Source organism: Gopherus flavomarginatus, chromosome 2 (genome assembly GCF_025201925.1).
Source record: "Gopherus flavomarginatus isolate rGopFla2 chromosome 2, rGopFla2.mat.asm, whole genome shotgun sequence".
Lineage (NCBI taxonomy): Eukaryota > Metazoa > Chordata > Testudines > Testudinidae > Gopherus > Gopherus flavomarginatus.
The window spans coordinates 105,131,878-105,156,617 of NC_066618.1; the positions used below are offsets into that span (position 1 = coordinate 105,131,878).

Sequence of the window (24,740 nt, forward strand, 5' to 3'; positions counted from 1 at the left end):
TTTCCAGGTGACCATGCCTCCACGTGCCAAACGAGCCCCAGCATGGAGCAATGGCGAGTTGCTGGTCATCAGTGTTTGGGATGAGGAAGCTGTGCAGTCCCAGCTGCACTCCAGCCGTAGGAATTACAATACCTATGGGCAGATATCAAGGGCCATGCTGGAAAGGGGCCATGACCGAGATGCACTGCAGTGCAGGGTTAAAGTGAAGGAGCTGCGGAGTGCCTACTGCAAAGCTCACGAGGGAAATGGCCACTCCGGCGCTGCCCGCACGACCTGCTGTTTTTACAAAGAGCTGGACGCGATACTTAGGGGTGACCCCATCGCCAATCCGAGGACCACGATGGACACTTCAGAGCTGGGGGGAGAGGAGGAGAAAGAGGAGGAGCAGGGGGAGGAGGAAACCGAGGGTGAGGGTACTGGGGTGGGGGGAGACACCCCGGAGTCCCAGGATGCATGCAGCCAGGAGTTCTTCTCAAGCCAGGAGGAAGGCAGCCAGTCGCAGCAGCCGGTACTTGGTGAAGGACAAGCAGAGGAGCAGGTTCCCGGTAAACGGCTTTTATTTTCAGGATGGAAATGTTTCGGGAGAGGAGGGAGGGTTAGGGCTGCAAGCATGCATGCCTAGATGTGGAATAGCCATTGATGTGGTCTATCATGTCGTGGTAATTGGCCTCGGTAATCTCTTCAAAAGTTTCAGCCAGAGCGTGGGCAATGCACTTGCGCAAGTTTATAGGGAAAGCCACTGTGGTCCTTGTCCCAGTCAGGCTAACGCATCCGCACCACTGTGCCGCGAGGGGTGGGGGGACCATTGCTGCACACAGGCAAGCTGCATAGGGACCAAGACGGAACCTGCATTGCTTTAGAAGACCCTCCCGCTCTTCGCAGGTGACCCGCAGCAGCGAGATATCTTCCAGGATCAACTCCTGTGGAAAATGTTGGCAGAGTTTAGAAACCCCAGTACAGCCCTAAGCAATCATTTTGGGGATCCTGTGGGTTATGTGCACTCTCTTTGGTATGGGAAAATTATGCTAAAGTGAAGACTGTAAACTCCTTCACTGTGTGAGAATAACTGTTTGAGATATAAACAATGCTGCCTCTGTTAAGTGTTGCCTTTTTTGCCTTTCCACAAGCAACCTTGAGTTCTCAGCTGCCTGTGTTAACAGCAGCTCAAAGACTCCAAAACCTCTGGAAGAAGTCGTGAAAAATCAAAGACGACCTGCTGCAAGCAGTTATGGATCACTCTGCCAGAGAGAATCAAAAAGTGCAGGACTGGAGAGAAAGGGAAAGCAGGATCCGCCAGAGAAACACAGCGGCCAGGAAGAAAAGCACAAAGCAGCTGATAAGCATCCTGGCGCGCCAAGCGGACTCTGTCCAGGTGCTCGTAGCCATGCAGGCAGAGCACTACCGCGCAGCCCTCCCCGCCCCCCATCCCAAAGCTCTTTCCCTTGTGCCCCAATGTCAGCTCCAAACACCCTTCCCCAGCATCCAGGTTCTTACCACCACCAGCTGCCTCCAACAACTGTACTTTCACCAACCAGCCCTGAGAACTACGACCCTTACCTTCAGCACTCAACCCACATCACCATGCAGTATAGCCATCCTGAAGTGCAGCAGTCATTGCACAGCACTCCAGACAGGACATATTCAAATCTGTGACTGTACAGTTCCCCACCACACACCCCTGCCTTTTTAGGTTCCCAGAATGTTGTGTGTCTGTCAAGAAAGTTATTTTCTTTTCAATAAATGAATTCTTGGCTTTGAAAAGAGTCTTTATTATTGCAGAAAGTCAAAGATACCTTAGCCCAGGAAAGAAACAGGCACTGCAAATCAGCTTAGGAAAAACAGATTCCTACTGACATTGTAACCACTGCACTTCACTCCCGTGCAAGGCACCAAACATTACTGTTGGCCTCAAATTCCTCCCTCAAGGCATCCCTAATCCTTGCAGCTCTGTGCTGGGCTTCTCTAGTAGCCCCGCTCTCTGGCTGTGCAAATTCAGCCTCCAGGCGTTGAACCTTGGAGGTCCATGCCTGACTGAATGTTTCACCCTTCCCTTCACAAATATTATGGAGGGTACAGCACGCGGATATAACAGCAGGGATGCTGCTTTCCCCCAAGTCTAGCTTCCCATACAGAGATTGCCAGTGCCCTTCCAAACGGCCAAAAGCACGCTCCACAGTCATTCGGCACCAGCTCAGCCTGTAGTTGAACCAGTCCTTGCTCCTGTCAAGCTTCCCTGTATATGGTTTCATGAGCCAAGGCATTAACAGGTAAGCGGGGTCTCCAAGGATCACAATGGGCATTTCAACGTCCCCTACTGTGATCTTCCGGTCTGGGGAAAAAGTCCCTGCCTGCAGCTTCCTGACCAGGCCAGTGTTCCGAAATATGCATGCATCGTGCACCTTTCCAGGCCAGCCTGTGTTAATGTCAATGAAATGCCCATAGTGATCCACAAGCGCCTAGAGAACCATAGAGAAATACCCCTTCCGATTAACCTACTCAGATGCTAGATGGGCTGGTGCCAAAATAGAAATATGCATCCCATCTATTGCCCCTCCACAGTTAGGGAAACCCATTTGTGCAAAGCCATCCACAATGTCCTGCACATTCCCCAGAGTCACAGTTCTTCTTAGCAAGAAGCAACTAATGGCCCTGCAAACTTGCATCAAAACGATTCCAATGGTCGACTTTCCCACTCCAAACTGGTTCCCGACCAATCGGTAGCTGTCTGGAGTTGCCAGCTTCCAGATTGCAATAGCCACCCGCTTCTCCACCAACAGGGCAGCTCTCAATCTCGTGTCCTTGCGCCGCAGGGTGGGGGCGAGCTCCTCACACAGTCCCATGAAAGTGGCTTTTCTCATCCGAAAGTTCTGCAGCTACTGCTCGTCATCCCAGACGTGCATGACGATGTGATCCCACCAGTCAGTGCTTGTTTCCCGAGCCAAAAGCGGCGTTCCACGGTGCTGAGCATTTCCGTGAATGACAGAAGCAATTTCGTGTCGTACGCGTCAGGCGACTCGCTATCATCGTCGGACTCCTCTTCACTTTGGATCTTAAGGAATAGCTCAACTGCCAAACGTGATGTGCTGGCGAGACTCGTCAGCATACTCCTCAGCAGTTCGGGCTCCATTTCCCACAGAAATCGTGCTGCACAGAAACCGTTGAGAGAGTCAAGATGGAGCCAAACGTGGATGGAAAAACAGGGATTGCTGGGATGAGAAGTGATGCATCATGGGGCGTTGGAATAGGAAGCAGAATGACCCGCACCCTCCGCCCCTTCCCACAACCCATGGCGCCAAAATGGGACGAGGTGCTCTATGGGATAGCTGCCCATAATGCACCACTCCCAACACCGCTGCAAATGCTGCAAATGTGGCCACACTGCAGCGCTGGTAGCTGTCAGTGTGGCCACACTCCAGCGCTTTCCCTACACAGCTGTACGAAGACAGCTGTAACTCCCAGCGCTGAACACCTGCAAGTGTAGCCAAGCCCACTGTCATGCAAGTGATCTGCTGTTGAGCAGTGTGTCCACAGTATATGGCACAATCAAGCACTGTTCAACTAGGTTATTCCTTCTACTTGGTTTTAAATATTCTGCTGAAGCAAACATAGGTTGGATTGTCCAGTCCACTTCCACAACAAACAACAAGCAGTGGGAAAGCTGCTCAGATAGCTCCTAATGGGGAAAAGGCACATATCATTGCCTCTCCCTCCAAGAACCCCATGGAAGCTGCACTGGGGTAGCTCCGTAGGGTGGTTGAGAGGTTCACCTTTTTACACGCCACCGTTTTTTTTCCGTCGTAGTAGACACCGTCAGGCCACTCAGCATCATCTCCCTGAACTGTAAACTGACAAACCTGTAAGTTTCTGGAATAGAAAGGCTTGAGAGAATTAACATGGTACACTTTAGGCTTTAGTGAGGAATTGGGAAATGCTATGAGGTAGTTTACAGCTCCCAGGCGCTCTTGGACCGTGAAGGGCCCTTCCCATGATGCTTCCATCTTATGGGCCTGTTGCGCCTTCAAGACCATAACCTGGTCTCCTACCTTGAAGGACCGATCTTTGGCATGTCTGTCATACCAGGCCTTTTGCTCTTCTTGAGCATCCTTTAGGTTCTCTTTAGCAAGGGCTAAAGAGTGTCGGAGGGTGCTTTGTAGGTTGCTTACAAAGTCCAGAATGTTAGTTCCTGGAGAAGGCGTAAACCCCTCCCATTGCTGCTTCACCAACTGTAATGGCCCCTTAACCTCGTGACCATACACAAGTTCAAATGGTGAAAACCCTAAACTGGGATGTGGTACAGCCCTGTAGGCAAACAGCAACTGCTGCAACACTAGGTCCCAATTACTGGAGAATTCGTTGATGAATTTTCGTATCATGGCCCCCAAAGTTCCATTGAACCTTTCCACCAGGCCATTGGTTTGATGGTGGTACGGGGTGGCAACCAAGTGATTTACCCCATGAGTTTTCCACAGTTTTTCCATGGTCCCTGCCAGGAAATTAGACCCTGAATCTGTAAGGATGTCAGAGGGCCAACCTACCCTGGCAAAGATGTCTGTTAGGGCCAGGCACACAGTGTTAGCCCTGGTGTTGCCTAGAGCTACTGCTTCTGGCCATCGGGTAGCAAAGTCCAGTAAAGTCAGTACGTACTGCTTTCCTCTGGGCGTCTTTTTTGGGAAAGGGCCCAGAATATCCACAGCTACTCGCTGAAATGGGACCTCAATTATGGGGAGTGGCTGGAGAGGGGCCTTGACCTGGTCTTGAGGCTTTCCCACTGTTTGGCATACCTCACAAGACCGGACATACTTGGCAACGTCCTTGCCCATCCCCTCCCAGTGGAAGGACTTCCCCAACCGGTCCTTGGTTCTGTTCACCCCAGCATGGCCACTGGGATGATCATGGGCTAAGCTTAAGAGCTTCTCCCGGTACTTAGTTGGAACCACCAACTGTTTTTGCGGCTGCCATTCTTCCCGGTGTCCACCAGAAAGAATTTCCTTGTATAAAAGTCCTTGGTCTATAACAAACCGGGATCGATTAGAAGAGCTGAGAGGCGGTGGGGTGCTCCGTGCCACCGCCCAAGCTTTCTGAAGGCTGTCATCTGCTTCCTGCTCAGTCTGGAACTGTTCCCTTGAGGCTGGGGTCACCAGTTCTTCCTCAGACTGTGGACTTGGGCTTGGTCCCTCTGGAAGCGATGTAGGTGATGGGGTTGTTTCCGTTGCTGGTGAACCGCTCTCCGCTGGTGCACCTGAGGGTATTTCAGGCTCTGGCTGAGCCTTTTGGGTATGGCTGTCTGTTGCTTCTGCCAGTTTTGGCTCGCTGGCGCCCTCTGGCGTTGAGTTTGAAGATGGGGTTGCAATTGCTGGTGCTGGTTGCTGTTCCAGTTCCGGGCCTGGGACTGGAGATGCTGTGGCTGTTTCAGTGGTAGGCATGGAATCTGGGTCCACTACCTCTGTCTGGGTCTCTGGTAACACAGACGGGGCCTCTGTGGACGGTTCAGGAACAGGAATGGGTCTGGAAGCTTGCCTGGTTTGGCTACGTGTAACCATTCCCACTCTCTTGGCCTGCCTCACCTGGTTGGCCAAGTCTTCCCCCAGTAGCATGGGGATAGGATAATTGTCATAGACTGCAAAAGTCCACATTCCTGACCAGCCTTTGTACTGGACAGGCAGTTGAGCTGTAGGCAAGTCTACAGCTTGTGACATGAAGGGGTAAATTGTAACTTTGGCCTTTGGGTTGATGAATTTGGGGTCAACGAAGGATTGGTGGATAGCTGACACTTGTGCCCCCGTGTCTCTCCACGCAGTAACCTTCTTTCCGCCCACTCTCAAATTTTCCCTTCGCTCCAAGGGTATTTGAGAGGCATCCGGGCCTGGGGATCTTTAGTGTGATGGTGGTGTAATGAATTGCACTCGCATGGTGTTCTTGGGACACTTGGCCTTGATATGTCCCAGTTCATTACACTTAAAGCATCTTCCATCTGATGGGTCACTGGGCCGAGGTGAGTTACTGGAGACTGGTGAGGTTGAAGGGTAGGGTATCTGTGCCTTTACTTGGGTGGTATGTGGGGTCTTTGGCTGTCCTCGGTTGTAGGGTTTATGGTCTGTGTGCCCCCTGGGGTAATCGTTCCCCTTGACAGTAGCTTTCTTGCTTTCTGCCAGTTCCATCCATTTGGCTCCAATCTCCCCCGCCTCAGCGATATCTTTGGGATTTCCATCTTGTATGTACCGTGTGATGTCTTCAGGAACACCATCCAAGAACTGCTCCATTTGTATGAGGAGGTTCAGTTCTTCCAAGGTTTGAATGTTGTTTCCTGTTATCCAGGCCTCATAGTTTTTTGCAATGTAGTAGGCGTGTTTGGGAAATGACACCTCTGGTTTCCACTTTTGGGTTCTGAAGCGCCGACGGGCATGATCTGGGGTTATCCCCATTCGGTATCTGGCCTTGGTTTGAAAAAGTTTATAGTCATTCATTTGCAGCTTAGGCATTTCAGCTGCCACCTCTGCTAAAGGTCCACTGAGCTGTGACCTCAATTCTACCATGTACTGGTCTTCGGGGATGTTGTACCCAAGACAGGCTCTTTCAAAATTTTCCAAGAAGGCCTCGGTGTCATCACCTGCCTTGTAGGTGGGAAATTTCCTGTGCTGTGGAGCAATAATGGGCGCCGGGTTGTTAGGGGTGGCTGGCACATGCAGCCCAGCTTTTGCCAACTCCAGTTCATGTTTTCTCTGTTTTTCCTTCTCTTCATTCTCTTTTTGTTGTTTTTCCATTTCTTTTTGTTGTTTTTCCATTTCTTTTTGGTGCTTTTCCATTTCTCGGTGGTGGGCCGCCTCCTCTTCTTCTTGCTTCCTTCTGTGGGCCAACTTTTCTTCTGCTTGTTTCCTTCGGTAGGCTACCTCTTCTTCTTCTAGTTTTCTTTTGTGTGCTGCCTCTTGGGCTGCCTGTTCTCTTTGGAAGGCTGCCAGTTTGATGCTTTCTTCCTTTTCTTTCATCTCCATCTCTTTTTGTTTTATTTCCAGTTGTCGCCTGTGTTCAGCTTCTCTGAATTGTTCTTCGGCCTCAATTTTTGCCTTAGAAGTCATGGTTCCTGTTTTCTTGGGTTGGGGTGCCTTCCGGTGTTTATTTTCTGAACTGCAGGTTCTCTGTTGCCTCCTGAAGTCTGCCTAGCAACAGTGTTTTTTTCCTTTTCTCTCTCTAGCTAATGTTCAATGAAGGGAAACCAGAAAAACCACTTTATTTGCATGCCTATAAGTGCTGGTACTTGCCTCCTAATGGGAGGGCTATTGCATGACAAAAGACCCTTAACAGTTTGGTAATGGCTTCTTGCTTAACATGCAAGCCACAAACTGCGAGAGAGAGCAGAAAAAAAAATTCTCTCTGGTTCCCTTTTAAAACCAACTGCTTCTCTCTCTGCTAAAAAGCCCTTAGCAGAGAAAAGAAAAATATAATATTCCTACTGGCTTCTGGATTCTGTCTATATCCCACCACTGCTACACCATGTCATAACCTTAGTCCCAGATTTGGACCTTAGCGTCCAAAATATGGGGGTTAGCATGAAAACCTCCAAGCTTAGTTACCAGCTTGGACCTGGTACTTGCTGCCACCACCCAAAAAATTAGAGTGTTTTGGGGCACTCTGGTCCCCCTGAAAAACCTTCCCTGGGGACCCCAAGACCCAAATCCCTTGAGTCTTACAACAAAGGGAAATAATCCTTTTTCCCTTCCCCCCCTCCAGGTGCTCCTGAAGAGATACACAGACACAAGCTCTGTGAAACTACACAGAGGGACTCCCCCTCTCTGTTTCCAGTCCTGGAAACAAAAAGTACTTTCCTATTCCCCCAGAGGGAATGCAAAATCAGGCTAGCAATCCAACACACAGATTTCCCCTTGATTTCTTCCTCCCACCAATTCCCTGGTGAGTACAGACTCAATATCCCTGAAGTAAAGAAAAACTCCAACAGGTCTTAAAAGAAAGCTTTATATAAAAAGAAAGAAAAATAAGTACAAATGGTCTCTCTGTATTAAGATGATACAATACAGGGTCGATTGCTTAAAAGAATATTGAATAAACAGCCTTATTCAAAAAGAATACAAATCAAAGCACTCCAGCACTTATATTCATGCAAATACCAAAGAAAAGAAACCACAGAACTTACTATTTGATCTTTTTGTCCTTACACTTAGAAACAGAAAATTAGAAAGTAGAGCTACTTCTCCAAAGCTCAGAGAAAGCAGGCAGGCAGACAAAAGACTCAGACACACAATTCCCTCCACCCAAAGTTGAAAAAATCCGGTTTCCTGATTGGTCCTCTGGTCAGGTGCTTCAGGTGAAAGAGACATTAACCCTTAGCTATCTGTTTATGACAGACCCCCACTGTTTTTAATGTAATGGGATAAAGAAGAGCCTCTCTCTTTGGCAAGGGTCAGCAACCTTTCAGAAGCGGTGTGCTGAGTCTTCATTTATTCACTCTAATTTAAGGTTTTGCGTGCCAGTAATACATTTTAACCTTTTTAGAAGGTCTCTTTCTATAAGTCTATAATATATAACTAAACTATTGTTGTATGTAAAGTAAATAAGGTTTTTAAAATGTTTAAGAAGCTTCATTTAAAATGAAATTAAAATGCAGAGCCCCCTGAACCTGTGGCCAGAACCCGGGCAGCATGAGTGCCACTGAAAATCAGCTTGCGTGCCATCTTTGGCACACGTGCCATAGGTTGCCTACCCCTGCTCTATGGCATTCTCCTGTCCCTAGATGGGAGATGTCAATCTGGACATCGATCTCTAAATTGATGCTGTTAAAAGTAACGAATAACAGATTTTTCTGTTTGCAGGCAATTAAAAAAAATTGTTGGGGTCAAACTGAAACCAAACTTTTACCACATTTTCAGCTAAGCAAAAAGGAAAAACTAAACATGGTGGGTCCCATGTAATGGTTACATTTTCATCATTTTTTTAACTGTTTAATAAAATTGCAGGAAATTTCTAAATGAAAAATTGTTTCAAACCACAAGAGGAAAAAAAAATCAAAACATTTCATTTTGGAAAGACTGAAACAAAATGTTTTGACATTTTGGCATTTTTTTTAAATGAACAATTCAGCAAAACAGACACAAATTTGTTAAATGCTTCAGTGTTGCTGATTCTGCATTTTTCACCTACAAGGTTTTAGCTGAAAAATTTTGCCCAGCTCTAGTTAATGAAAACATTCCTCTGCAGGTGTGGAGAAGGTGTGAATACACCGTTTGGAAAACAACATCTTTTGCCTATTACCAGCCAGGGACTGATTTCAATTGGTGACTTAGAAGTGGGGGAAAAAGTCCAAAGCAAACAAATGCTTTTAAAACCAAACAACTTTTTTTTTCCATAGTAGCGCTGAATCCATATATTTCTACTCATAAAAGGTATTCCAAAAACATTATTTTTTCTTATTCATTATCTTTTAATTCTTTTTTTTAATTTTCCACTCGTAGTTTTCCTCTTCCTGATAAATTGTTAAGTCAGACAGCAATTAGATGTCTCAACCAAGATCAGGGTCTCATTGTGCTAAGTGTAAAAGGTATGCATGGTAATAGACAAACTTAATAATCTAAATAGACAAACAGACAAAGGGAAGAAGACAGAAAATGTTATTGTAGCCATTTGAAAATCAAGCCAAAAGCATAAGTTCAGGAGTTCTGAAAATCTGGTCCCAGTTGTGGGTGCTAAGCACTTAAAAATCTGGCTCTAATTGACTTGCCCAGGGTGATACAGTATGTCTGTGACAGACCCAGGAGCTGAATCCAGGTTTCCTGAATCCCAGTCCACAGCTTAGCCATGAGACTAACCTTTCTTTTTCTAAGGAGAGTCATCACAAAGTACATGCAGATTACAGACTGGAACAATCTCAGTCTAACTATCCAAATACAAATCTAAGATATGCCAGCCTGAACTTGTACACTTTCCACAATGCACAGATACACAACAGTATCAGGCATATTTAAGCCACAAGTTTCTATCATTATACGGATGGACACTATTGAAGGGGGAAGGGGAAATGGGGATCAAAGTCTGCCCATCACAACACACATGGAAATAAGACACTTAACCATATCTTCATATTCAACATTACTGAAGACCAAAATAAACCAACTTCCATTTACTTATCTTCAACTTAATGACAATCTCCTGTTCAATAATAATAATAATAATAATAAAAATCCACACGACACTAGAAGAGAAAAGTCTCCTCTGAAAGAGGCACAAATGAAGGCAGATATAAAGACGCTGCTCCAAGTTGGCAGTGTTTTGTTTGATAAATCCAATCATTCTATGTTTCTATTATCATTGCCAAACAGGGATGGAGGGGAATTGTTGTAGTACATCATTTTTCAAAGGAAAATAAACTTTTTTTTTCTTGCCTGCCAAATCTCTCGCTCTCTGTCTTTTAAACAACTTGGCATAGAGTTCAAGAATCAAAGTTGGAGTTCATTTGATCATGACCAATTTATACTTCAGTTTCACTTACCAGAAATGGCACCGACCCTGCTGTTTTTGTTGGTAGGCATTTGCATTCCTTTCGAGGCACCAAAGCCAAGCAGTTTTGTCTCAGCCCTTCAGTTTTGCAATACTGAAGGGGCCCTCTGGGAAAACAAGTGTTTAACTACGAGAGAGGGCAGCTCCCCATTCAACAGCTATTTACTTTGGGTTGAACAGGAGAAAAAATTTCAAATAAAAGTCAAACACCCCCATCAAATCATGTCACATGGGAGCATTCCAGAAAGCCAGTTATGGCTTACCTGGAAACACTTCTCAGATGTTTTTCTTCAGAAAAAAGAAAAGGAAAGAACAAGCAAGTTTGTAAATTTTTGGCTATTTCTAAATATGGAGTATTTGACTATTCTTGGGATAGGTATGGCAATTTGGACTGATTGTGCCCTACAGGAGTTTGGCTTGAATGTACACATCCCTTTCCCTCCAAAGCCACTTTTGTGAGCCAGACTTTCCCCAATTTTCAGGCACTGCTGGCAAACATCACAATTCACTTACTATGAAGCAAACAATGGGGATCAGATGGAAAAACATTTAAAAGATTCTAACACTGCAGACCAGCTGAAACACTTGCACTTGCAAATGTCATTTTAAGATAACTTACAGTATAAGTGCGTGTTCTTTCTCTCCCACAGGTTTTTGCTAGCTAACTGTCAGGTTGTGGAGGGATTTAGAGGTTACTAAATAAATGAAACACTAAAAGTGACAAAATATTTAACAAGAATGGACTAAATTCATCCCCCCTGTAAATCCATTTTCAACCAAGTTGTACCAGGCATTAATTTGGCCCATTATTATGATCTTTGATGCTGGGCATGAGGGTTTTTTTTTCTATCTAGCGTTGCTGCCTACTAAACTAAACCGTGTGTATGCAGGTAGCTTACTGGGCACTCTTGCTGTGCATCATGCAGTCTTCTTTGAATGACAGACATGATCATTCACAACTTGTTGCAGTGATTCTACCCCTGGAACAATCTCAGCATAGAACCAAGAATGACGGTCACTCTGTTCAAACTAAAGCACACTCCTGATATGTAACTGACAGCCAGGCTGTCCTCAGAGTTATCTACATTCACTAGCAAGAGAAACATTTGCTCCTTTGCAATGCATAAGTTGGAAGCTCCTGGTTAGCACTGATGCATATTGTGTCATATAATAATCCTGCATACTATAAAGAGTTGAAAAAATAAATAATATGATAATCTGTCTAAACTTTTTAATAATGGAAAATGGCCTTTTTCATAACACGATTTTCCTCACTGATTGTTGATGAAAAACTGAAAAAAGTGGACGTTAATATTTTTCAAAAGCATGACAAATTTCCATTAATGTTTTTGAAAGAAAGAAAAGTGTATTTCTTTTTAGCTGAAAATACTTACCATTTCCCAAATTGCTTCTGTAAGAACAGCTGTTGTGGAGACAGACGAGAACTAAAGAATCTGCAGAGCAGGCTTCAAGGGGCAAAAAGCTGCGTGACAGTCCAGGAATCCCAAATCATGGTTTGTTGTTATTATTAATTATAATATTATTATTTTCTATTATAGTAGCATCTACAAGCTCCATTCGGGCCCCATTGTGCTATGCACTGTTTAAACATAGCATAAAAGATGGTCCCTTTCCCTAAAGAGCAATCTAAGCATGAGAGAAGACACAAGTGGGTTTAACAAGTCTTAGGAATCAGAAGAGAAAGGGTGGATGAGGGTAACACTGATAAGTAAACTGCAAAAGATGCCTGAGAAGGAGTAAGTTACTGAATTGCCATGGTACTCACCTGGAGTGGGAACATTAAAATAACCAGAGGTAATGGAATACACTACAATCTAGTGGGTATTATACAATGTACAGTAGCAAACCTATTATAGATATTTTGCTTCCTTTTCTGGAAATGAGTAAATTTTGGGCATCTCACTGCTATCTACAAACAATATCTCTACTGTACCATGCTGCTGTCCTCAAACTGAAAAACAGCAATAACGATTAACAATATCATCATTGCTGGTCCCTTCCTCCTCTAACAAATGTGGTTTGAAAAGATAATCACTCAATGCTGTAGAGACCACAAGAACAAAATGGGGAACTTATAGTAGATGATACCACAAACAACTTCAAGAATTACAGTCCCAAATACTGTTCTCAGTCACATAATTTGAACCATTATAGTAGAAGACTCCAAGGAAAGGTACCGCCCAGTTATGGGGGAATGTGATACTGACTCAAAATCAGGGACGAGGAAGCTGTTTCTAAAATAGTATATCCATTATGGAGGAAGTGTGTTAACATGATCTAGCATATAAAGTTGCTCATCGGGGGCTCTTAGATGAAGAAATTCACAATGTTTTTCTATCACTTTTTCTTTCCCCAACTACCTAAAAATTCTAGACCTTTAAGGAGAAAGGAAAGGGAACTACAGCCATGGGGAACTAGCTGTCTGCAGAGGACTCCTCTTCTAGACAGAGGTAAACACTGTTCCACTAATCACCAGGGATACTAGTTTTCTGTTATAATCCCTTGAAAATTCTCTGATTAAATAAAAAACATAAAAATCTGAGTTTTTCCACAATTAATATGAAATGCTGAACTTTAGTTTCCCTAGTCAAAATATAGAATAGCAGGGTTGGAAGGGACCTCTGGAGGTCATCTAGTCCAACCCCCTGCTCAAAGCAGGACCAATCCTAAACTATATCCCCAAATAGCCCCCTCAATTGAACTCACAACCCTGGGTTTAGTGGGCCAATGTTCAAACCATTGACCTATCCCTCCCCTCATAGGTATCAGTCGAACACAATGATTTATTGATATACAGTAGAACCCCATTTATCCGAGCATCTATTCTCCGGCTCTCCATATTAATTGATCCACCAGCCTCTCAGGGCTGACTGCCCGAGCCCCAGCCACCCGGGGCTGATTGTCCAAGCTCCAGATGCTGTCAGCCATGGGTGGCTGCTGGTTTGGTTAATATGGCGAGCTGGATAATGGAGGGTCAGATAAACGGCCTACTGTATGTGTTTTCATTTGTTCACAGCATGTAAAAGATTCTCTGTAAAAACACAAATTCTGCATTTTTCTGCATTTTTCCATGGCAAACAGATTTCTTGAATCCCTGCTAATCACCCAGGAGGTCAGGAACACTTAGGAGGCAATTCTCTTTCTGCAACAGGTCGTGAGCCCCTGCCTCTAGCTATTTCAAACCAATATGGGAGACTCAGAAAAACTGGGTACCATTTTACCGTAACGGTTTTTTCCTTTTTATCACCTCTTTCTTAGTTTTGTACCTTCGGTCACAATACGGTGCTATGGAGTGCAATCCCTCTGTGCATAAAGTGTCAACTAGCACAAAACAGGTCTCTTTCAATCTCAAATTATTCATTTTTTTTTAAAGGCAACCTGAAAAGTTACGAAGTCTGTCAGTTTCACGAAGCTTTCGGTATCTGTGAATGGCCATGCAGGTTTGATATCATAATTCATTACTCCCCAGTTCTTAATATGCACAAAAAAGCGAGGAGGCGTTAGTGTGCATACTATATATAGGTCATCTACTGCCATCTAGCCACATACGTTGCGCCTGTTGATTTCAATGGGAATTATGTGTGCAGGCAAAAGCCCATGCTCTAAACAGTTTAAATTGAAGAATTTAGCTGAAGAAAGCTACCTGTAACAACATCAGATGTAAGAGACTTTAAAGAAAGCTGCTGTCACAAAAGCAGCAGAAGTTTCCCTAAGTCTCGTAAGTACATATTACACACTAAATATATTCAGTAGTGGAAGGCATTTCTAATAGCAGCAAATAGCATGACGTCAAATTCTATTCCACTTGATCATATCCCACCCACAAGGCTTATATAGACACGAGTATCATACACTTTACATCAGAACTACTTCCCCTCCAATGTTTCTTTGCTTTTCTGTAACTTCCTGTATAGGTATCTTTAGCAATATAATGGAATATGTGAGTTTTTATTTATTGATCGCAACACTGAAAGTCATTTACAGAATCAGTTCAACTGCTTGCTTGGGGCTAGGTCATGGCATTTATACTATGGCCTGATGTAGGGAGCAACATAGTGCTGGACCACCCAAAGAGGAGATTTTGCCTCAGCTAAAGCACAATCTTTTCTGATGCTGCTCCTTGCACACGAGTGGAGTATGCATGTGCATGTACACACACAGTGTGCTCCATCCATTCTCATGGAGCAAACGGCTGCCTGCAGTGCCTCCACTCACCCTGCTTGGTGGAACCGTGCAGAGGAGAGGGGAAGGCGATGGCCTTGCTTCAGCCTTTCAACCTTTTTGCTGTCTTGTTCCCCATGGGAAAGCAGCACTCAACAGTTCTTACTATCATGAGGTGCCCTTGTGCAACTGTGTTGTGGTATAGAAAACTGAAGTTTCTTGCAGCCCCTCGTCTCTCTTACCCCTCCACCCACCCACCCACCCACGGGCTTCTCTCAGTCTATACTCAATACTGATTCTTAAGGATTAAAAAAAGATGCAAGCTAAATCAGATCATGGCTGATAGTGCTCTAGCTTTACTCTTTCCTTGTTTCTTCTGGGAGCTTTGTGAAAACAGAAATATTGGCATTTGTTCAGGCCTTATCTGCTCCACTCATGTTTTTACTTGCAACAGAGTCAGGCTTGTGCGTGTGTGCACGCAGATGTGACATTCCGAGCTTTCACATGAGAAATACACAAATCAAGAACAATTACTTCTTTTGCCATGTACTGAGGCAACGTCAGGGAACCATGCAAACGGGAACGAGACCATGATGGCTGCTTTTACACTACTTTCACCTAGACTACACTGCACTGTAAATACCAATAGGAAGGAAGGATAACTTATGGAATAGAGAGTGACTGGCAATTTAAAGACATATAATTGTACCGAGGGAAATGCCTGTCTGTATTCCATTGAGTTGGGCACCACTTACTTTATAGTCTTGCATATCTTCTGCAGAGTTACAGGCAATGTAGCATTAGTGCTTTAACAGAAATCTGTGAATTTGCTACAAGATGTAGCGACTATAGGTATATATTGAGATTGAAAGTGCCAAAACTATTTTGTAAAAGGATGACTGGCCTTTTAAGGGGAGATGGATCCATTTGTGACACACTCAGATTGTGAAAAACTGCACTTTCACATGCAGGCAGATCATGTGGCGAAATCAGGCCTTTTGGGATGAAAATAAATCCAAAAGCCTACAGAGAGCAGGAGCCAGCTAGGAAAGCTGGGGTGTGGAGATCAAGTCTGCTAGAGGAAAGCCTTAGCAGGGACAGGACTAAGGGCTCATCTACACTACCGTGCGGGGTCAATCAAAGATACACAACTTCAGCTACGTGAACAGTGTAGCTGAAGTCGACATACTTAGATCTACTTACCACGGTGTCTTCACTGTGGTAAGTCAACAGCTGATGCTCTCCCGTTGACTCTGCTTGCACCTCTCGTTCTGGTGGAATACCAGAGTTGATGGGAGAGCACTCAGCGGTTGATTTATCACATCTATACTAGACGCGATAAATCGACCTCTGCTGGATCGATCACTGCCCGCCGATCCGGCAGGTAGTGTAGACAAGCCCTCAGAGATGTACCAAGAGTCGTAGGCCAGTTTGAAGGTCTGGGTTGGATTCCTTGTGAACTTTGACCCCAAGAAGGAGTGTTTCTCTACACATGAAAGCCTATGTTGAAAGTGTTAGTGAGCTCAAGAGAGGGAAACTGAGTCAACAGCAACCCTGCCACCCCCAGGCCTAGCAGGTGAGTAGTGCTGCTATACAACAATTAATACAAAAACCCTTTCTAGCCCACATCTACTCACCATCTAATTCATACCAACTAGCTCTCTCACACCCAAATGTGCCACTCCTCACAAAGCAAGAATCCTATCCATTTCTATAACCATTAGACCTTTCTTCCTTCTACAGCCACACTGCCACTGTGGCTAGATAGAGAGGGACATAACAGTCAACAACTCCCTCAATGGTATAATTGCACTGGTTCATGTAAGGGAGCTCTACTTCCTCTCCTTAGTAAGTATTTTATAGTTGCTAACAGTTTAATATTGGTCTGTTATGATAGAACCCTGGGGACAAGCTTGCTCTCCTCACCTTCACCATCAGGGCTCATGTTTTCATAGGAATCCCAGCGGATCAGTGGATCTGAGGTATTGTAGTCAACAATCATTCCATGGTCATTCGTCAGATGTTCACATCCTGAAAAAGTAAAGTCTTGGTCAGAGACAAAGTGGAGGAGTACTCCTGCTTTCATCTGTATCTACACATACACCCATCACTGACAATGTGCTGCTTTAGTGAATGCATTAACTCCATCTTCAGAAGTGTGGGAAGAAATGACAGGGAAAGACAGATCAACAGCCACAGTGAAATAGACTATAGAAACTAAGATTATATTAATGTTTCAATACAGTAGGAACAAACAGAAAGTTTAACTGGAGCCTTTGACTACAGAGTAGCCCTGCCTTAATAGCACATCCACACTCCCACACCCCACCCTCCTGAATGAGAGGGTATGCATCTTTCTGTAGCCATGTATGACCAAAGCTGAAACGTCATCTCAGAATGATACCACAAGCATCTCCATTGTCAGTTAGCAGTTCAACTATTGCACAAAGAAGAAATGATGTAAGGTCATGTTTATTGTTGGGGTCACTATCATATCAGAGAAAGTTTATTTAGTAGTTTTATTAAATACAAATGGTGTATGTAAATGACAACAGTGCTCCAATGAAAGCAAAGTAACAGCTCAAAGGCAAAGTTGACTTCTCAATCTTAAACTTTTGGTAGTTTTTCTCCAGGATAGCAGATGTGCTGCTGTTCCCATACACTAACATTACACTGAAGTCAATGGAAAGAAAGATTTGCCTGGTGCATTTGGCCTCAGAGAAAGTGTCCTCTGCCAAACATATATGGAATTTTCAGCAGGAACCAAGGATTAACTCACACATTTGTTTCACCCTTAATATTTGAAAATTATAGCAATGAGGGATTTAGCTGTGATCCAGTGCCATGAACACAAGACAGGAGCATCAAGAACTCCTGACTTCAATCTGGGCTCTTATGCTGACTTAATCCATGACAATAAGCAAGTCAACTTGCTAACTCAGTTTCCTACCTGGAATAGGGGAGGACAATCCTTATGTACCTACCCTACAGTGGCATTCTAAAGGGCATTTAATTAATATTTGTAAAATGCTTTACAGATTCAAAGTGTTATATAAGTGCTATTATTAGGCCCACTTTTCAAACATAGGTATCTAAAGTTAGGAGACTAAAAGTCTGCATTTAGGCACCTAAGTAACTAGTTATAGACACACAAGTACTGATTTAGGGCCTGATCCTGAGGGCACAATAAACAGCAGGGCTCTGTGTTGAGTGCCACAGTCCAGCCACATTCTCACACCAACGCTTTAGGTGCCTACACAGATATTTAGGTGCCCACATGCAGATTTAGGTTTCTAATGTTTGCCATGTGAGTTTGACAAGTGGGCCTTCTACTATTAAACTGTAGGAAGGGCTGGAATTTTCCATTTTAAAAATAATTTCTCAAATACTGAGAAACTGTAAAATTAGTCTCTTCAAAAATAAGGCAATGAGACTTTTTCCCCTATCCCTTTTTGCACTCAGATAACTAAGCTGTGAAATAAGTTCCAACTCTGAGCACCTGCTGAAAATACAAATCTGATTAATCCTCTAGGATACCAGAAAAAACAGAAGTAATAATGAACAGATTTTGATCCTTTTTCAGACTGACAGACTGGCTACTCTTCACGCAAACCAGGAACTTTATCATCCAGGAAAAGCATAGATTAAGCTTGAGAAGCTATTAAAATTGAATTTTCTTATAAGGATTCTCAGCAGGCAAAAGTAGAACCATGCGCTGGACTGGATAGAAGCCAGCTTTTTACTGGCTGCTACTAATCCTAGTCTCCAAGCAATTAGACTGGTGAAAAATGCAAGGGAGAGATTTCCAGGACACAGTATATGTAACACTACAGAAAAGATTATTTATGGCACATGGAAAGAACTATATTTTGAAAAACTCTTTTTCATCATCTCAGACAGAATCAATATTTACCTTTGGAAAAGCAATAAATGCATAGTAGGAATAAACTGTTCACAAACTCTATGATATAATTTTTTCATTTTGGATATGGGAAGTTCCATATTATTATCGCCACAATCCTAGATTATAATGTATTTGAGTAAGAGTACAGGGTATAACTTGCGAGCCAATTTCAGACCTAGTATAAACACAAGCAGCTCTACTGACAATGAAGTTCTATTTGGTTACAGGTCTGAAATTGGTCCAAAGTTCGTCACTTGTTTAAATGAGTTCATGTATGGCACTTGGGATAACAATGAATAATACCTGTAGCATTTTATGTAGACCACTGCTTAGATTAGGGTTTTGAAGGAATTACTTTTCTTCAAATAGTGTTATTTTAAATACTTGGCAGTATGTGATTTTATAGCATTGTGGTCACTTAATCTATGTATGTCATAGGTATCTGTAGAATAGTATACTATATATGTTATCTAATAGTTATCAGCAACCACTCCAATATACTTCTGTAGTCAAATTCTGATCACAATTACACTAGTGTAAATTAAGAATAATTTTATTAAGTTCTTGTATTCCAAGGTAAACTACATTCCACACTTTCTGCACTACAGCCTTCTGGGATGAAATTTAATTTTCTATCTGCACTTCAATTCTGCCAGCTTCCAAAATAAACAGATCATTCTACATATTGAATGCTTACCTTGGATTTTCTCGGGGGTTCCTGAAAAAACCAATTCAATTTTCCCATAATCAGGGAAGCGGTCATCTGAAAACACAACAAAATATCTCGGCAAGTTTAGTTCCCAGGGAACAGTAGCAAAAGAAGTCACAAATCAAGATTTTACAGTAGAATAAATACAATGTGTGTATTTGCTCTTTCCCCAACTGCCTTCTAAAACAGCAAGATTCTCCCCTCCTCCCATATTCTCAGTAAAAGACCACAAAAGTGGAAGCCAGTTTTGTTTACTTCCCAGAACAGTCAAGAACACAGAAAAGAAACAACAAATAACAACAACAACAAAAACCTAAAAAAACAAACAAACAAAAAAACCCCTAGCTCTAGTGCTCTATTTGCAGTGGTTTCATAGCTAAAAAAAAACCAACAACCCCCGCTCCCCAAAAACACAGCAAAACAAGAATCCTTGACCACTAAACAAGTATAGACAGACAGACAGACAGACAGACAAAACAAAAGTAACACTTTGGGAAGCAGCAGTACAATACCTAGGCCAGGATTTTTAAAAGTGCCTAGTGATTTTGTTCCTGAATTTTTGGATATACAGAGGCCTGGTTTTCAGGAAATGCTGATCACCTACACACAAGCTAAGAATACACCTTTCTTCCTAGTGAATGAGCACCTGTAGAATGTCCAATTAAGCTTCCAAAATGAAGGCATCTGATATCACTAGGCATTGTTGAAGACACCAACTTTGAACACAAAGACACATTAACAGACACACACATATATCCCGGTATACACAATAATGAATCCTCTCCCCACCCCACTACACCACCCACCGAAGGAAGCCTACCTTTGTTAGCATTGTCCAAGTCCTCTTTGCCAAATACCAGACCATAACCCTGAACGGCACCTGTGTGAAACTGCAGGCGGAAAACGACATCACGGGTGGCCGATCGATATTTTTTGTGATAACACTTCAGCTGAACAGACAAGAAAGAGAGAAACACCCCCAATAAGTCCATTCTTACTATTGTCAGTGTTTATATATTGCTCTTTGAACAAAACCAACAGTGATGCAATTTACAGCAGATTCCACCAACACTGAAACAAGGAAAGTAGCTTACTCAATCATTGTAAAATTATACAAGCCCAGAGCAAGTTACTTTTTAAAAAATGGATCAGTTAAAAAAAAAGTCATTAATTACTCTTTTATCACCATCAGTCATCATTTTATATAACTCAGAGGCAGATTTGTAGGCTGGCTTACATCAGTATTTTTGCAAGGCACCAAAATGTATCTTAAAATAAAGCACGGATCCTCAATCTAAAGCAACTGAAGAACAAAACACAGAGGCTTTCTTTACTTCAGCAGTAAGATAGTGAGCTGACTAAACTGTTTCTGGTAACCTAAAGTTAGACCATTGTAACCAAGAAATCCTATCTGCAAGGAGGCCATGTCCCTTTGGAATCTGCCATGATGAAAGCGAGGATTATTTTTAAAATCTTCATAGTCATTCTACCAAGGGCAGGAGCTTCCTTTGAGCTAAGGAGTACAGTTGCCAGAATTTGGGTGTACTGGGAACAGCATTAAAAGTGAACTTCAAAGCATGGTGCATGAAGAGCGTGTATGTAAGTACATCTGCAAAAAGCAGGAAAGGAAACAGAGTTATAGCAAAACTGCCTTCTGGGTTAGTCCATGGGGACAAAGGTGTCCACAGTCACAGCCTACTGTACATGGTCTCCTGTGAAAAAAACACTGACCATGTTTGCCTGATGGATTGGTGGGGACGACAGGGAAATGCAGGAAAGAAACACAGGTTGAGCCCACTTGTTGGTACAGTAGCTCATGATAGAGCACAGCTATTAAATGCTGTCACTCACCTTTGTTTCTTAAAGGATTTTTTATCTTTTTGTACACCATCTCCATTGTTATCCTTTCACAGTTAGATTAAGGCCTTTTCTACATTGCCATTTTATAGCGCTGCAACTTTCTTGCTCGAGGGTGTGAAAAAACACCCCTCTCCCCTGAGCACTGCAAGTTTCAGCACTGTAAAATGGCAGTGTAGGCAGTGCACCAGTGCTGGGAGCTGCACTCCCAGTGCTGGGAGCTACTCTCCTTGTGGAGGTGGTGCCGCGACTACACAGCCATGTTAAAGCGCTGCCGCAGTGCTAGTGAATGTTGCTAGTGAAGACCTACTATGTTTGGTAGGATGGAAGCAGATAATTGTTTAAACACCCCATAGAATATTTCCAAACACAGATTTAGCAATCAGATCCCCTATGAGAACTACAAGGCTTTTGTTATACTTTTTCCTTTCTTGAATCTGAAGACTCATGCCCTTCCAAAGATGAAAAGCAAAGATAGTAGCCCTTAAAGACTTATTTGAACCAATGGCACATTCTTTCCTTATTATTCATGCATTAGTACTGTGTGCCTTCAAGCAACTACCCCAGGGGCCATCCTGCAAAACAGTCTAAACTTCAGTACCGCTACCACCTCTCTCATTTAAGGAGATTAGGCATCCACCTAAAACTATTTTTATTTTATTTAGATGTGGGAAGAAGGTGGAGGATGAAAACAATGATGCATCAAAACTGATAAGTTGGGTCTCTCTGCATTATTATATCTTGATTTTCAAATACTGTGTAGCTGTTGGTCCCAGGATATTTGGTGCAGTAATGGGTGGGTGTAGTAATATCTTTCACTGGACCAATTTCTGTTAGTGAAAGATACAAGCTTTTGAGATCCACAGAGCTCTTCTTTAGGTCTTCTTCACCCACACTGGAAGAGTTCTGTAGAGCTTGAAAGTTTGCCTCTTTCGCTAACAGAAGTTGGTCCAATAAAAGATATTTCTGCACTCACCGTGTCTCTTTGATTTTTGAAGGCAGATAGGTCTGAATTGCCAAGATGAACCAATTGCAAAGTCCACCGAAATCCATGGGCTTTGGGTCAGGCCCCTACTGAGACATGGAGTGACACCAGTGAGGGATATTTGTTAGAGTTTAACTAAGTATATTTTTGAATGAATGAAACTAAAAAGCATCTAATGAACATACTGGGTCTGAGTCTTCTCGCACTTACACTGATTTTACATCATTATGCTCCTATGTCTTCATTGACATCATTGTTGAATTGCACAAGGACACCCTTCTCTGGGAGTGAAGTTATAGGAGCAGTTTGTACTGTAACAGTCTGATGATGTATCTCTCAAATCTATACAGAGATGAGGAAGGCTGAATGTGTTTATTATGTAAGAGAAAGAGGGAGTGAACACAGACAGTCCTAAAATTATTCTCTCAACTAATCCATTTTTCTTATACAGCAATCACAGTGCAAATACCTGAAAGCAAGTCAACTTATAAAACTCCAAATCACATGGAAAGTCCCATGAAAGAATTAATGGACACCCGTCAATAACTCCAAAATGGACAAAAATCTCAATAATTTTTTAGTAATTTTTTAAAAATACATTTCCTTATTTTCCATTAAATCTATTTCCCTTGACACCAGACAAAAGCCACATAGCTCAAACTGATCATAGGATACTGGACTGGGACTTAAAGAGACCTGGATTCAATTCCTGGCTCGGCCAGACTCCCTGTGTGACCATAGATGAGTTGATGTACTCTTTGGAAGACCTCTGCATAGCCCCAGGGTACTCATACCCCTGGTTGAGAATCACTGCCCAAAGTGATGGATAACTAAATTGCCTTTTTGCTCCCCTTATATTACCCAAAATAAATTCTTTGGCTCAAGAGCCAGGAAAGATTCTTGGGGTGCAGACTTCACCAGCATGCCCACTAAGCTGCCGCTTGTTAGCTTGATCGTTTTGTTTACCTTATATATAAATGTACTTTCACTGTCCTGTACCTATAATCAAGCCAGCCAGAAAAGGAACTCCACATTCCTTTGTCTAGGGCAGATTCAATGTATTCACTACCTCCTAAACACATTTTAAGAACATATTTCCAGCACACATATATAACTCTTTGCACCTAACTTGTACATACATCACACAAAGATTTTTGGGGCCAGTTTACATATAATACCTTCCATGATACCTTTTAGATACATATTATGACAGTGTATTAGGGCAGTGAACGTGTGTCAGGCCTGGTATGAATTATTGTATAAAGTAGGCCCTCTGCCAGTGGACACTGAGAGCCTCTTAAGGTTACAAATATGCATCTTTGTGAAGAGCATTGAGATTCTCAGAGAACAGAGCTAAATATGTTTATGTTAGAAAGAAAAAAAATAAAAAGAGAAAAGGAAACTAAGACGAAGAAAGTTCCCCAGAACATATTAAAAAGACTAGGAAAGATGTTTATTTTATTTTACTTAACAACTTGAATACTGGGGCATAGGGCACAAACTCCTTTTCAGTCAAGAGGTTCCTTTATTACACCTCTTTTAACCCTCAGACAATCTGTGGCCAGGGCCAGCTCTGGCTTTTTTGCCGCCCCAAGCCAAAAAAAAGGAGGGGGGGGCAGCTGGAGTGGCAAAGCAGGGAGAAAAACAAAACAAAACACTTCATGGCTGGAGCGGCAAAGCTGGGGGGGCGGGAAACGGTGCGGCCGGCAAAGCGGGGGAAAAAACAAAACAAAAAACCCTGCAGGGCTGCAGGAGCCAGGGGGACTCCCTGTGCTGCAGATTGCGCGCCCAGTCTAGTGGGGGGACAGAGGAGGGAGGGAGAGAGAGAAGGGAACGGCCAGCGCTTCAGCGGGGCACTCACCCCATGGCCCCAACTGTTGCGCCGCCTACCGAGAGGGCTCCGCGCCGCTCTGGTCGGCGGGGATCGAAGAACAGGGGCTGCCCTGCCGAGTTTGCTGCAGGGCGCTCCCCTTCTCCGCACCGCTGCTCCCTACAGAGCGGCCGGAGCAGTGAACAAAAATAAAATAAAATAAAATAAAATAAAATAAAGCGGTTGTGCCGCCCTAGGATTGGGCGGGACGCCGCCCCTTAGAATGTGCCGCCCCAAGCATGAGCTTGCTCAGCTGGTGCCTGGAGCTGGCCCTATCTGTGGCTGGCGGTAATTTACTCAAACTAGCACCATCAAGTAGTTCTCTCATTTTACAAAACATAAGGCAGGATTGCCATCAAGATGCTTGAACTCAGGAATAAACAGCCTACTTGTTATATGCCAAATCCAGTAATCTTTACTCAGGCAGCCTGCCATCACACATGATAGTAATTTGCCTAAGGAAGAACTTCAAGATTTGGCCCAGCATAGTAAAAAATGATGAAAGGTTGACAAGAGAGTGTATGCAAAAGACAAAAACGACCTGCTCCAAGTTTAAGGTCACACTGGAGCTGTAACTATCATTCCATTCAATTTTGCTTTGTGAGGGAAAAAAAGACCTCCAGAGACTATACAACTCATTTTGGATTAAACTTTAGGGGATCATTAATACTGAAAGAGTTAGAGGTGAAGACATTGGCTTTCCTTCTCTTGAAAATATTTTAAATGGCAC

The 24,740-nt window shown here is 43.3% G+C and overlaps 1 protein-coding gene across 6 annotated transcripts in view; it reads right to left on the minus strand.

Moving 5' to 3' along the window:
* TNS3 (tensin 3) overlaps positions 1-24,740 on the minus strand; it is a 413,597-nt gene that overhangs the window by 124,264 nt on the left and 264,593 nt on the right. For all 6 annotated transcript variants that reach the window (XM_050937640.1, XM_050937639.1, XM_050937643.1 and 3 more), the window contains 3 exons: positions 20,119-20,248; positions 19,287-19,352; positions 16,612-16,716 (listed from right to left, as the gene is read on the minus strand). In XM_050937640.1, coding sequence (XP_050793597.1) covers positions 16,612-16,716; positions 19,287-19,352; positions 20,119-20,248 — 301 coding nt within the window. The remainder of the gene's footprint in view (positions 1-16,611; positions 16,717-19,286; positions 19,353-20,118; positions 20,249-24,740) is intronic.